General features: G+C 55.5%; 2 protein-coding genes across 6 annotated transcripts in view; both read right to left on the bottom strand.

The window, feature by feature from the left end:
- Positions 1-1,444, bottom strand: part of TMEM132B (transmembrane protein 132B) — a 403,314-nt gene extending 401,870 nt beyond the window's left edge. Inside the window, exon 1 of the mRNA XM_060310360.1 lies at positions 622-1,444. The gene's annotated coding sequence lies outside the window, so the exon portion shown is untranslated. The remainder of the gene's footprint in view (positions 1-621) is intronic.
- A 5,718-nt stretch (positions 1,445-7,162) lies between these two features.
- AACS (acetoacetyl-CoA synthetase) overlaps positions 7,163-13,982 on the bottom strand; it is a 45,138-nt gene continuing 38,318 nt past the window's right edge. For 2 of the 5 annotated variants that reach the window (XM_060311195.1, XM_060311196.1), the window contains 4 exons: positions 12,008-12,077; positions 11,381-11,439; positions 10,361-10,563; positions 7,163-7,655 (listed from right to left, as the gene is read on the bottom strand). In XM_060311195.1, coding sequence (XP_060167178.1) covers positions 7,518-7,655; positions 10,361-10,563; positions 11,381-11,439; positions 12,008-12,077 — 470 coding nt within the window. In that variant the 3' untranslated portion in view covers positions 7,163-7,517. The remainder of the gene's footprint in view (positions 7,656-10,360; positions 10,564-11,380; positions 11,440-12,007; positions 12,078-13,982) is intronic. The other 3 variants (XM_030859981.2, XM_060311197.1, XM_030859984.2) reach the window with 2 other exon arrangements.

Genomic DNA, 13,982 nt, shown 5'->3' with positions numbered 1-13,982 from the left:
TTGAAGGCTTACTCTGTGGTTGGGACTGAGGGGTGGAGATACAGAGAAGGAGGAGGAGTCCCATCTTCAAGGGCCTGAGGGAGGCTGAGGAGAGAGGTCTCACACACAGGGAGGTGGTAAGTGGGGTGTGATCACACCTGCTGAGGCCCGGGCCATTGAGAGGGTGTATTTGTTTTCTATTGCTTCATAATAGATTATCACAAACTTAAAAGGTTTAAAACAACACACACAGGGCTTCCCTGGTGGCTCAATGGTTAAGAATCCTCCTGCCAATTCAGGGGACACAGGTTCAACCCCTTGTCCGGGAAGATCCCACATGCCACGGAGCAACTAAGCCCGTGCACCACAACTACTGAGCCTGCGCTCTAGAGCCCGTGAGCTACAACTACTGAGCCCGCGAGCCGTAACTACTGAAGCCCATGCGCCTAGAGCCCGTGCTCCGCAACAAGAGAAGCAACCGCCATGAGAAGCCCGCGCACCACAAGGAAGAGCAGCCCCTGCTCACCGCAACTACAGAAAGCCCACGCACAGCAACGAAGACCCAACGCAGCCAAAAATAAATAAATAAAATGAATAAATTTATTAACACACACACACACACACACACACACACAATCTTACCATTTTCATCGGCCAGAAGTCCAGGCACTGCTTAGCTGGTTCACAGCTCATGGTCTCACAAGGCTCCATCAAGGTCCAGGAGGTCCAGGGGAATTCCCTGGCGGTCCAGTGGTTAGGACTCTGAGCTTCCACTGCAGGGGGCACAGGTTCAATCCCTGGTCGGGAAACTAAGATCTCACATGCTACGTGGCGCAGCCAGAAAAAAAAGGTGGAGGTCCAACTGTGTTCTGTCTGGAGGCCTGATTCGAGAAGGCTCTCCTTCCCAGCTCTCTCAGATTGCTGGCAGAATTCACTTCCTGTGGCTGCAGAGTACATGGCAGCTTGCTTTTTTAAAGCCAGAAATTTCTGCTGCTTGGAGTCTCTGACTTCAGGGAAGGCCTGGGACTTCTTTTAAAGGACTCATGTCATTATTTCAGGCCCACCTGGATAGACTTCCTTTTGATTAATGCAAAGTCAACTGATTATGGACCTTAACTGCATCTGCAAAATCTCTTCTCCTTTGCCATATCCTATTGGTTAGACTCAGGTCATAGGTCCCATTCACATCAAGAGGAGCGGGTAACACACAAGTGTGGGTGCTAAGGGTGGGAATTATGGGGCCATTGTAGGGTGTGTCCACTACAGACGGGACATGTCAGCCCAGACTGGCACAGCAGGACAGGCTTCCCAGGGAGAGGGGATGTGAGTCCGTTTCAGGCGTGGTGGTCTGAGGAGTGAAGAACTTCAGGCAGGTGCAGGGTTTGACCTGAGTGATTCTCGTGCCTTTGTTTACAGTGATTTCTATCTCTGGCCTCACTGCAGCCTCTCCCAGCCATAGCAGGTGGTTGTTTCTTATCATCCCACGTCTTGAGTGAGGAAACTGAGGCACAGAGAGGGAAAGTGATTGGTCTAAAGTCAAGAGATGGGAGGGGTGGGGAGAGAAGGGGGAAGAGGGGAAGAGGGGGAGGGGAAAGGGGGAGGGGAGGAGGAGAGAGGAGGAAGGAGAGGGGAGAGGAGGGGAGGGGAAGGGAGCAGGGGCCCCAGGTGTGGGCAGGAGGAAGAGTGGCACTGCGTCAGCCCCCCAGGCGGGCTGAGCCCACCTGCCCACACCGCAGCCCCTGGCCCAGCACCTGGGCTGCAGAGGCCTCAGAGGGGGGCAGCTAAATGTTAACCCAGAGTCTCACAGACTTTTAAAGGCAAACATAAGATTTCAGAGCTTCACTTTGCAGAGTTTAGGTTACGCAAAAAACAGACCACATTTCTCCCCAGCCCACCCCTGTTTTCTTAATCTGGAAATCCATTCTAAGTCACCAGGACCCAGCTCGTTTTCCAAGCAACCTGAGATTCTGTCGAGCTGGGGTGGGGCCCAGGAGCAGGGAGAGAGACACAGGTGAGAGGGAGTCTCTCCTAGAGAAAGAAGGAACCCGGAAGGAGAGAAGAGAAGGGCTGACACCTAAGAAAAGATGAAAAGAAACAGAGGGGCTGGTTGCTGCCTCTGCTTTTTTTTTTTTTTTGGCCGTGCCCAGCCGGCTTGGGAGAGCTTCGTTCCCCGACCAGGGATCCAACCCGCTCCCCGCGCAGTGGAAGTGCTGAGTGTTCCTCGGAGTCTTAACCACTGGACCACCAGGGAAGTCCCTGCCTCTGCTTCTTAAAGCAAAGCCACACGCTCCTCCAGGACCCACCTCCCTCACCCTCAGTCCCGCTTACTGGAAGGAGCCAGCTCCACGCCTGCCGGGGAGTCATGTGACCCAGGCTTAGCCAATCAGCATAGTCTCTCCTCCTGGCCACAGTGATTGGCTCAGGTTTGGGCACGTGATCCAAACAGTCCAATGAGCTTCAACATGGCCACTCACGTTGGAACTGCTAGGGGAAAAAAATGCTTCTCCCCTCTCAGCCCTGTGAGGACGTAGCCTGGAGCTGTAAGTATTCACCTTGCTCTTCTGAGAGGAGAAACCAACTGAGAATGTGATCAACACAGAGGAGGGCAGAGCTGATATGGGGGCAGAGAACACTGATGACATCACGGAGCCCCTGGATCCTGCCACACTTGAAGCTAGTCGTAGCACTTGAGTTTTCAGAACTGTGGGCCAATAATACCCTTTTTTCGCCTGAGCCAGTTTGGATCGGGGTTTCTGTTACACGTAGCCAGGAAAATCCTGAGTCATGATTGAAAAATGCAAGCGGACACCAAAAGGAGTGAGACCACGCTCAGCAGGTAAATGGTGAGCAGGACTGATGAGACCGGCAAGCTCGAAGCCCAGAAAATGAAAACTGGGTCCAAGCTGTCCCTTTTCCTCATCCCAAAACCTAGCCTGACTCCTGATTTACAGTTCGAGCCAGGGAAAGAAAGAGTAGGAGGAAGCACAGGGAGGGCGTCCCAAGATGAAAAAGTTTGGAAATTGTTCCGGAGCGTAATGAATTGACTTAACAGCGGTTTCTCCCCTGGAAGTCATCTAATGAAATTATAAGACCGTCCACTTACTGCTGGGACGGCCAAGGGCACGCTCCAAGATGATCAGCCGTGACAAGGAGCCAGCACTTAGCTGGCTCACAGTGCATTTTAAACATCATCTAAGCGGGCCTTTTCCATTTATGACAGCCTTCAAGGCTTGGGGACATGATGGCAGCAGGCTTTTAGAATGAGTTTGTGTTGATGTAAACGGCAACTCGGCTCATCAACGCCAGCTTGGGCTTCCCGGCGGCATCCGACAGGCTCCCCATCACCTTGGCTGTGTGTTCAACACCTATTTGCTTGATGAACCGGAACCGTTCTTGTGTTTTGTGCACGATGGTGCTCGGGGTGACAGGGTGGCGCTGGGGGAGGGCGGGGGCGGCAGGGAGGGTCTGGATCGGGCGCCGGGTGGATGGAAGAATTTTCCAGAAGTCAGCTTGCCCGTTTTCTCCTGCCCTACTCTCCGCTGTCACCCGTGGGAGGCGACCAGGGGCACAGAACTTCACAGCCCCGGCCAGGCTGCGCTGCAGGTCCTAAGGCTCCCTGGAGCTGCTGCTGGGACACGGGTGGTGTGGGAACGGGAAGGACAGGAGCAGGGAGGAAGGCTCAGTGCAGCTGGCCGGCAGGTGCCGGGGTTTTGAAGAGCGATGCTGGGGCCAAGGCAATCCACGGGAGAGCTGGCTCCGCGGGCGATGGAGTGGGCTGTTGTTCCAGCCCATCTGTCTCTCGTTAATGAAGTTGTCCAGGGCGGCTTATTAATAAGGACGCGTGAGCTCAGCCGGCCCAGGACGTCTTGCCAGAACTAAAGGGCAGGGCAAGTAAGCCCTAACGACTCCTCAGGCACAGCCAATATGAAGTGGCTTCCAAGCACCCGGCCGGAGGAGAGGGCCGGGGGTCCCGGGTCTGACCTTAGCTCTGGGAAGGAGGCTGGCAGGCCGGTCAAACGGGGAGGATGAGCCCCGCCCGGGGGCAGTCAGCAACCAGGGGTCCCGACTGTTCACTCCCCCGGCTCGTGGCTCACGCCTTCCTGACCACCACTCTTCCCTCTTCCTGCCCTACAGCACCTGGCAGAGTTTGCACAGCCAGGTAGGAAGAATAATCCCACTCCCACCCCCAGAAGGATGCCCACATCCCAATCCCTGGAACCTGTGAAAACGTTAGGTTATGTGGCCAGGGGCATTTAAGGCTGCAGACAGAATTAAGCTTGCTAATCAGTAGGTGTTAAAATAGGGGATTATCCTGGACTATTTGAGTGAGGCCTCTGAGTGAGGGTAATCACAGAGGTCCTTGTACGTGGAAGAGGGAGACAGGGGTGTTAGACTGCTGCAGCCTTTGAGGATGAGGGATGAGCCCACCAGCCGAGGAGGGAGGTGCCTCCAGAAGCTGGACGGCAAGGAACGGGCGCCCCCTAGAGCCCGCAGAAGGAACACCACCTGCCGGCGCTCTGATTTTAGCCCAGCGAAACCTGCGTCACACTTCCGACCCCCCAGAACTATAATAAATTCATGCTGGTTGAAGTTTGTGGTAATTTGTTACAGCAGCAGCAGGAAACTAATACAGGCATACTTGGGAGACATGGCCGGTTCTGTCCCGACCACCGCAATAGAGCGAGTCACACGAAGTTTTTGGTTTCCCAGTGCGCAGAAAGGTTGTTTATACTATACTGTAGTCTATTAACTATGCGATGGCATTATATCTAAAACAAAAATGTACGTACCTTAACTAAAAAATACTTTATGGCTAAAAACTTCTGTCTAAGCCTTCAGTGAGTTGTAATCTTCTTGCAGGTGGAGGGTTCGAAATATTGCGAGAATTGCCAAAATGTGACACAAGGACACGAAGTGAGCAGACAGCACCAACAGATTTGCAACAGGGTTGTCACAAACCTTCAACTGGTAAAAAAACCCAAAACACAATATCTGCGAAGCACAATAAAGCGAAGTGCAATAAAATGAGGTATGCCTGTACACAAAGGTAACAGGCCCGGTTTAAAAACACTCAGCTGTCCAGCCTCCCCCGCAGGGAGAGGTGGCCTGTGGCCAGTTCTGGCCTCTGAGGCATAAGCAGATGTGCACTGGGTGGGCTTTCCAGAAAAGCCGTTGTTTTGCTGATACAAACGGGGCATGCTGAGGAGGGACAGGCTCTTTGCCTCTCGCCTGGCCCTGGTCACGTCCTCCTTCCTGCCTGGGACGCGGGCGGGGTGAGCAGCCCCACGCGAGCACGGCGGAGCCCAGGGCACAGGAGAAGCCGGGCACCTATCGCCCCTACACCCGCCCTACAGCGGCCTCTAACCTGCCATGACGCGAGAAAAATGAGCCCTGCCAGGGGGCAGCCCGGATGCTGCGACACAGAGCCAGGCACGACCCAAGTGGCCCCCGGCTCCTGCAATGATGAGAAAGTGCTGTCCAGAACCCCGGCGGCCCTGAGCCCTGGGGGAGCCCAGGGTGAGGAAAGTCCTCGTCCTCTGGGGGGTGGCTTCACACTGAGAAGGGCTCTGGGGCCATTCGGTCACCAGGCACGGCCGCTAACTCGCAGGGACCCAGGACATGCCCCCGCCACCTGGGCCAAACATCTCCCAGCGGGTTGCGGCTCCTGGCTGCCCCATCTGCACCAGCTTTAGGCCCCCAGATCCAGCCCCGGCTTCAGAGAAAACACGCAGCACGCCACTCGCACGGGGGTGTGCACATATACGTATATGCTTACTGTACTAAAAAATGCCTCATAGCACCTGCCCCGTTGTTTTTATGAAGTTTGAAATAGTTTATTAAACATTGTGTGTCTGCCTTTAAGTTGGCAGAGCCCTATCCAATCTCTTACAATACCCAGTTTATACTTGACATTCACACTTGACAAGAAGCAATCCAGCATTTAGCCATGACAGACGTTGCTGGCCAATCCTGATGCATTTCTTCTCAGCTGAGATTTGGCTTCAGAGTCCTTCTGAATGGGACACTCTGCCTATCACCAGTTTATCAGAGCTGCCACCTGAGGGGAAACCTCTTTACCATCCCGGGATAGAATCACTTTTCCGGACTTTACTCTGCATTTAAAATGTGGTCATAAATTAACTCCAGTAAACTCAGCGCTGCCCCTTTTCTATAATCCATGAGAAAAGGGTTCAAGAAAGCTTTTCACTGTACTCGGTTTCAAAAAATACAAAAATGAACATTATGATGACAGGAGCGTTAAGAGGCTGAACTGAACAGTACATTCAAAAGTACATACAGCTGCTGGCGACGAGCTTTGGATGTGCAGGTCCCGGCCCCCTGTGCAGTGAGGCCACGTCCTCTGAGGCCCAGCGGCTCTGCCGCAGCAGGACCCGTGGCCTAGGGGCTCGTCCGCATCCCTGAGTGACACTCCCCAGGCGTGGACATCACCCACGCCTTCAAACACCCACACACCACACACTTAATTAACATTAAAAAAATTTCAAACCACTCAAAGCCCGTGAAATTAAGAGATCCTATTAAAACGTGAAACCCACTCATTCTCCAAAGGGAACTGGAACTCTATCTGCTGGGGAGCACCGGTGGCTGGGTGTGACACACGGTTCCCCCAGGAGCTGCCCAGATTCTGTCCGTGACACACAGAGAGCGGGAGCGGTCGGCCCGGGGTCCTGAGAATCTGCCGTGAGATGCTGTAAAGTCACCCTGGGACGGGCGCCGTGACAGGTAACGTGCCACAGCAGACAGATGGGCCCTGAAGGGTGGCAGCCAGAGCCGGGAGACGAAAACAAAGGGAAGAAAGAGATCTGCGCCTTAAGAGAGGGAAATGGAACCACAGTACAAGGCTGCAGGCTGGTCACTGCCCTGGGGTGAGCCGTCACCAAGATGCCTGCGGGCCCTGGATGGAGACCAGGCGTCGGCCATGCCGGTGCACGCACAGGAGACCCCATCTCCTCCCTGCGAGTGTGCAAAGACATACACTCTCCAGACTGCCACACACACAACCCAAACCCTCCCTTTCGGCCCCTGAAGGTCAGGATCCCCCTGTGGCGGGTGGAAGACTCAGGGATCCACCAGATGAAACCGCAGAGCAGAGGATCGTTCTTCCCCAGGCCTACAGACTTGGTGCAAACTCCTTTTCTAAGAGCCGTAGGTTTCTAAGTCATTTCTTTTCTTTTTTTTTTTTTTTTATTCATTTATTTATTTTTGGCTGTGTTGGGTCTTCGTTGCTGCCCCCAGGCTTTCTCTAGTTGCGGCGAGCGGGCTTCTCATTGCGGTGGCTTCTCTCGTCGCAGAGCACAGGCTCTAGAGCACAGGCTTCAGTAGTTGTGGCGCACGGGCTTCGCTGCTCCGCGGCATGTGGGATCCTCCCGGACCAGGGCTGGAACCCGTGTCCCGTGCATTGGCAGGCGGATTGCTAACCACTGCGCCACCAGGGAAGTCCCTCTAAGTAACTTCTTGAACGCACAGAAGTGACAGTACAGACGTGTGTGGCTCAGGGACGTGCCAGCTGGCCTGGTTCAAAAGTCCTGCAGCTCGGGGACGTCCCGGTACAAATCCAGGGTCTCGGGGTTCGAGAAGGCTTTGTGGTGCTCCACGGTTTTCCCAGCGATGATCTGCTTCACGGCCATTTCCACTTTCTTGCCGTTGAGGGTGTACTGCCAGGGGAGGGGAGGAAGCAGACAGGAAGAGCGTTTAGACCCGAAGGGGAAAGAAGTCCCTCAGCTCTGACATCTGGGCACGTCCAAGCCGAAACGACCATCGTGACCTGGGGCGACCAGAGCGAGCGATTCTCGGTGGGTGACTGTGAGCGAGTTCCTTAACCTGGGTTTGTCCCCTGGAACATCACCTGGGGACCAGAGCATCACCCCGAGGCTGTGGGCAAGCTGATGAGTGAAGGCACACACAGCTCTCGGACGTGCCTCGCTGTTACGCTGCCTCTTTCTTACTTACATTTACCTTCTTACACTGTTTATTATATTAGAAAGACTAGCTTATTTCAGGAGTGGGCTGGCTTCCTGTGACTGTCCCTGACCACCGGAAAGTGAGCTACGTCCAAGAGCCTCGCCAAACTTCCGGCAAATCTTCCCCCAGAACCGTCATCTGAATGAGCTGGGGCACTGCTCTTCCCATAGTCGGACTCTGTCCAAGCGCTCAGAGGCCCCTCTAAGATTCATAGCACGCGTTTCATCTTTAACCCCAATGGTCATCTGGCGGCTGTGCTGGCGTGTTTAGGGACCAGGAAAATTCTGGAACAAACAGAGAGCCCTTTAATAAGCCGCCGGTGCCCTGATCTCTCCTCACACTGGCATTTTTTTTTTTTTTTATCCTGAGATGTAATTAAAATTCATTCATTGAAAACCTCAGTCTACGTGTGAACTAATTAAGGATCTGAGCACCGGCTTCTGAAGGACCACCTGTCACTGGGGTGTTGTCAGCCCCTCTTGCCCTGAAATGCAAACGTCTCACGTGCTTTCTGTGCTTTAAAGCCCCAAGAACAGCCTGCATCAGCTGACAAAACAAACAAGACATCGTTTTAGAAGAAATCCTTCCCCTGGGCTTCCCTGGTGGCGCAGTGGTTGAGAGTCCGCCTGCCGATGCAGGGGACACAGGTTCGTGCCCCAGTCCGGGAAGATCCCACATGCCGCGGAGCGGCTGGGCCCATGAGCCATGGCTGCTAGGCCTGCGCGCCCGGAGCCTGTGCTCCGCAACAGGAGAGGCCACAGCAGTGAGAGGCCCGCGTACCACAAAAAAAAAAAAAAGAAAAAAAGAAATCCTTCTCCTGCTTCTTGGTGAGAAGGGCTGGGGTGGGGCAGAAGGTCCTTGGACTCCTGCTTGGCCCCCTCCCTACCCCCCTACCCAGGAGATAAGGCACAGCCTCCCGTCAGGATGGGCCAGCACATCAGCTGTGACCAGTGACAAAGACCTGCTGAGATCAGGGCAGTCATGGCCTCCGGGCCCTCCAGCCTGGCAGGGCCTCAGATGCCCGTTTGTGTTCCCCTTGGTGTGACCAGACGCCCGGCCGTGACCTTGGCCGTGTCCAGCCCCGAGCCCCTGTGGCTGGGCCAGACCCCCCACCCCCCAGCCTGGTGGCACAGGGCGAATCCTCTCCGAAGTGCTCCATTAGTTCAGACCACAGGGATCTGAGAACACGAGGGCGCTTGAAAAAGCCCCGGGAACCCTCGAAACGACTTCACAGGTCAAGCGGACGGAGGAGGAGAGAGCTGAACTGAGTGCCCGGAAGTCAGGGGACAAGAGCCAGGCTGAGGACGGAAAGAAAGACAGGCCGGGGTGTTCCTCACATTCCAGCAAATCGCTCCACTCTTCTCGTGAGCAGATACAGTTTGGGAATCACCATTTCGGCAGCAAAGGACACAGATTCATTCTCAACAAGATAAAGCCAAGGGGACTCTCACATCCTAGTTCCCCAAACTGTTCCAGATCCAGACAGAACGGATCCACTGAAGGGAAGCCTAAGACCCTCACCAGGGAAAAGACAGTGAGTGTCACTGACTCAGGAAGCCCCTTCTCTCCCTGAGAGCCACTGTCTGCACAGCGTCACCCGGAGTCACCCGCCCGCCGAGTGAGACAAAAGAACTCCCAGGCCGCGGGGGCCCTTCCTACGCATAACCAAAGTGGAAAGGAAATATGTGGACGGTATAAAAAGCCCTGGTTCTAACTGCACCTCACATGCCCGCCCCTGCTCGGGGAGCGACACCCAGACTCTCCTTCCCTTGGTGGCCCGGTTAACCCGTTCCTGTCCCCGCCTCTGTGAACAGCTACTCTGCGGGCTTGGCTCGGCTGTGCCCTTGCACGGCTGTGTGCGCACACGCGTGTATACGCAGAGGCCTTCTCGGCTGACAGAGGCCTTCGTTTTGTAAGCGGCCACAGGTTAAAGCCGTGATCCGATCTGAGCGCATCTCCTCCTGCACTGAGAACCTAAACAAAGTATTGGGGGGAGGGGGGCAGCTTTCTGGAGCTCCGCCTCTAAATAGATTGCCATCTTCTTTCTGCAGGCAGAACTTAAGATTAAAAGGCAAGAGGAATGGCACCCCAGCGACTCTTTAAAAAGTTAAAATTAATTTTTGCATTAATAATTTGAGCACACGCTAAAACCACACAGAGGAAAAGCCAGTTGGACGTGCCGGGCGGGGCCTGCTTACCCTCTGAAGACTGGTATTTAGCAGAAGTTGCTTTACATGCAATTTAGAAAGAGTTAAAAAAAAAAAAAAAAAAAAAAGAGAGAGGGAGATGGCCGAAAACAGGATGGGGTTGCCAGGCAACGGGGACCAACTATATATAAAGCCTGAGCAAGCATCTAGATGAGAGCTCCGGAAGCATGCGGGCTCGTGGGGGGCCGTACCGGGATGCCCTGGGTCTCCAGGACGAGGCTGGGCACGTGCCGGGCGGACAGGCCCAGGCGGATGGCGCTGCAGATCCTCTTCACCAGGTCGGGCCGGAAGGTGTGGCCGGAAGCCATCTTCAGGAAGAGGATCACCCTCTCCTGCCCGTCCTTGTTGTACTGGGGGACACACAGGCTGTCCAGGACCTCCTTGAAGGCCTCCACTGCAGAGACAGGGCCAGGGCCTCGCTCTCACACCATCCCACCTTGATGGGGACTGCCGTGGCTCCCCTGCCCCCCCTGGCAGGTGCCCCGGGGAACAGGCAGAAGGACACCTATCACCAGCAGAGTCAGAGAGCCGTAGCTCGCGCTGGAAGGGCTGACGTCTTACAAGGAGCCGGGCACCCGCCTTACTTACTCAATTACAAATTTAAAAATAAGAAAAGGAATCAAGTGCCGCAAGGGTACTCCAGTGGTGGGAGGAAGAAAGGCTGGAATCACATGGATCGAGATTCCACCCTGATTACACAACCCTGACATGACTTTGGGACTCTGCCATCCGCATGAGGCCGCCTCCCCGGGAGGCTGATTTCGTGGCCCCAGTGGGACATTTTAAGGCTCACGGGTGACTCTACTGTGCACCCATAAGGCCCACTGTCTTTATTTGGCGTCCTGGATGGTGGTGCTGTGTGACTGCCAGCAATCACACAACCTCTCTGTGTGTCTTTCTCCACCCATAAAGAGTAGACACAGTTGACCAACCTGATGGAGCTCACCATGAGGATGAGATGTAACGGAATGGGGATGGGCCACGGGACCTTAAGGATCCTGTCCTGAGGTTTTTTGAGCTACAAGCAGTGTGGACAAGGATGTTCTAGAAAGAAGGACACCCTCATACATGTCTATTCTCACGCCTGGAGGCAAAGGGGCAAGAGTTATGCCAAAAGGTGGCATCTTTGGAAAGCAGGTCCCCGCTGAGACACTCCTTGCGCCGCTCCTGGATGACTTGAGAATAATGCCGGGACAGAGGAGAACGCTCACCGATGTTATAGATTTCCGAGCTGCCGAATCGCACTCCGTTGGGGTTGAGTGTGCTGTCGCTGGAGAGAGAGACGAGGTCGTGGACACGTGGCAGCTCCAGAGTGAGGCCCATCGCAGGGGCCCCAGGGACAGTCACCCCGTTTCCACGACCACATGCCGTCAGCACCGGCGCCTCCCCAGCTCCTAGTCCCAACCACCCCCTTTCTCCCTCTAAACTCAAAGCTAGCTATCAAGGGGGTCCCCTCTGTGTGGAGACATCGGCCACCTCCCTGCCCCTCCCCCCGCACAGGTGCCCCCTCCCGGGTGCGGGCACCCCTCCCCCCTTCACTCCAGGAAGGGCGGTAGCGACGGCAGACAAGACGTGGGGCGCACGTCGGCCGCAGGCCTCCCACCCCAAAGCCCCCCAACCCACCACTGCAGGGCACAGAAATGTGGGTCAGGCCCAGACCCACCCCTGGGAAGCTGACACAGGAAGAACCCAGGAAAGGCCCCAAATGGGGCAGCCAACCCACCCCGCAGGCCGAGCAGATGGAAGGGTCCAGGACACGGGAAGCGCCCCCCTCTCCCTGCCCGGATGCCTCGGGAAGCGGGGCCCCAGGGAAGAGAAGCCAAGTCCGCGGCCCTCACCTTCGGCCCAGCATGATGACGCCCTTGGTCTTGGGGTTGATTCTGCAGTAGTCGCCGTGCACCCAGACACCTGCCGGGGGCGGGGGGGGGCAGAGGGACTCGGTCACCCCAAGGGGACAGGATCCTGACCGGCTGCCTGGACAGACGCCCTCGGAAGGCATGACACCAACGTAACTCTCGTCAACAGACACATCCGAGGCCCAGAAGCAGGTGTGATGTGGGGCTGGGGGCGGAAGTGAACCAGACAGCTCCCACCCCCAAGGGCACACCTTCTAGTGGGGTCCGCCCTACACCCAGGTCTGAGATGCGGCAGCGCGCAAGAAACACCCCTCCCGCAGGTACCAACGAGGGTTGCGGGAATTCACGGGGCCTGAGAGCAACCCCAGCAGTGAGGATGTGAAGGGGGGGACTGGGGAGAGCAATGGAGCTTTGAGGGGGGCCTCTGAATGGAGGGTGGGAAAGTACAAGCCCCGCCTTGGGAAGAGAGGGTGGTCTGGGGCGGCTGAGGGAGCAGGTCCGGAGGGGTTGGGGCCCACCTTGTAACAGAATAAGCAGAAGGAGCATGACCAGGCGGGAGGCGACTGCAACAGTCCCAGTAACCCAAGCCTGAACTAGGGCACCAGCCATGGGGACAGAGGCTTAACGAGCAGCTAAAACCCGGGGCACGTGGAGGGCGGAGACAGAGGGAAGAATCAGGTGACAATGACACCGCGCGCCCTGAGCCACCCCGACGTGGCCCGCAGCGTGCAGCTGGGCCCTTGGGCTGGTGTCGTTCATGGGGAGGCCCCCGTCCTGGATGCCCCAAAGCAACAGATCCACGGGATCAGGCCCCAGCTTTGGACACATCCTCCACCCGACACACGGAGCAGCAGAGAGGAGCCACGCCTCACAGGGGAACTGCCTGGAGGCCTCCTCCCTCGGCGGGTCCCACAAATAGAGGAGGCGTCCCGGGGGAGGGAGCGGTCAAGAGCACAGCTCTGCCGGCTCTGCGCAACTCGGAACTCATTTGCCTGGCCTCCTGGAATAAGCCCCAGAGCCCCTGCGATCCAGCCAGGGGAGAATGGCAGACCAAGCCCGCGCAGGGTCCTCACGGACGCCATCTCTTCCTTCTGAGTTCTTGACACACGTCCCAACTGTGAGTGCTAATAACCCAGTCAGCCCGTGACTCTGAGCTGCTACCCCTCCAATGACAACATACTCTGTTGAGGCTCTCATCCCAACACGTGGCTACAAGCCACGACCAAGGCTTCTCCAGAGATGAAGCCCAGGTCCCCCGCCTGCAGGGAGCGTGCAGTGCGTGGGAGGCCACGGACGAGAAGGAAAGGCCTCGTGAGCTCATTTATTCTGAGCAAAGAGGACGGGAGGCCTCGAGGGCCTTCTTCCCTCCTCCCCAAGCTAAAAAATAAAAACCTTTTCTTCTTCTTCCCCACTAGGTATTTTATTCTTTTTGGTGCAGCTCTAAAGGAATTGTTTTCTTGCTTTCTCTTTCCGATAGTTCATTATTAGCGTACAGGAAAACAACACATTTCTGTGTCTTAATCTTGTGTCCTACAACTTTACTAAATTCACTTATTAGTTCTAATAGCTTTTTGGTGGAGACTTCAGGGTTTTCTACATATAGCATCATGTCATCTGCAAACAGTGACAGTTTCACTTCTTCCCTTCTGATATGGACGCATTTTCTTTCTTTTTCTTGTCTGATTGCTGTGGCTGAAACCTTTCTAATTGGATATTTAAAGGGTTCCCCTACACAAACGGGTGGAAAAGTCATTCCTAGGCTTGCAAATGACATGCCAAAGTTTTGCAGAAGCACATCTGTATGGCTACACAGAAAACCAGGCTTATACACGGTGGTCCCAGGAGACAGCAAGCTGCAGACAGAGCAGCAGGGCCTGTCCCACCCACCTCCCGGGAATCCTTGTTCATTTTGGAACTTGGGTGCCAAGATCCACACACAGTCCGGCTCATATGGAGT

The sequence above is a fragment of the Globicephala melas genome, chromosome 13 (genome assembly GCF_963455315.2).
Source record: "Globicephala melas chromosome 13, mGloMel1.2, whole genome shotgun sequence".
NCBI lineage: Eukaryota > Metazoa > Chordata > Mammalia > Artiodactyla > Delphinidae > Globicephala > Globicephala melas.
This window is presented reverse-complemented; position numbering and strand designations above follow the sequence as displayed.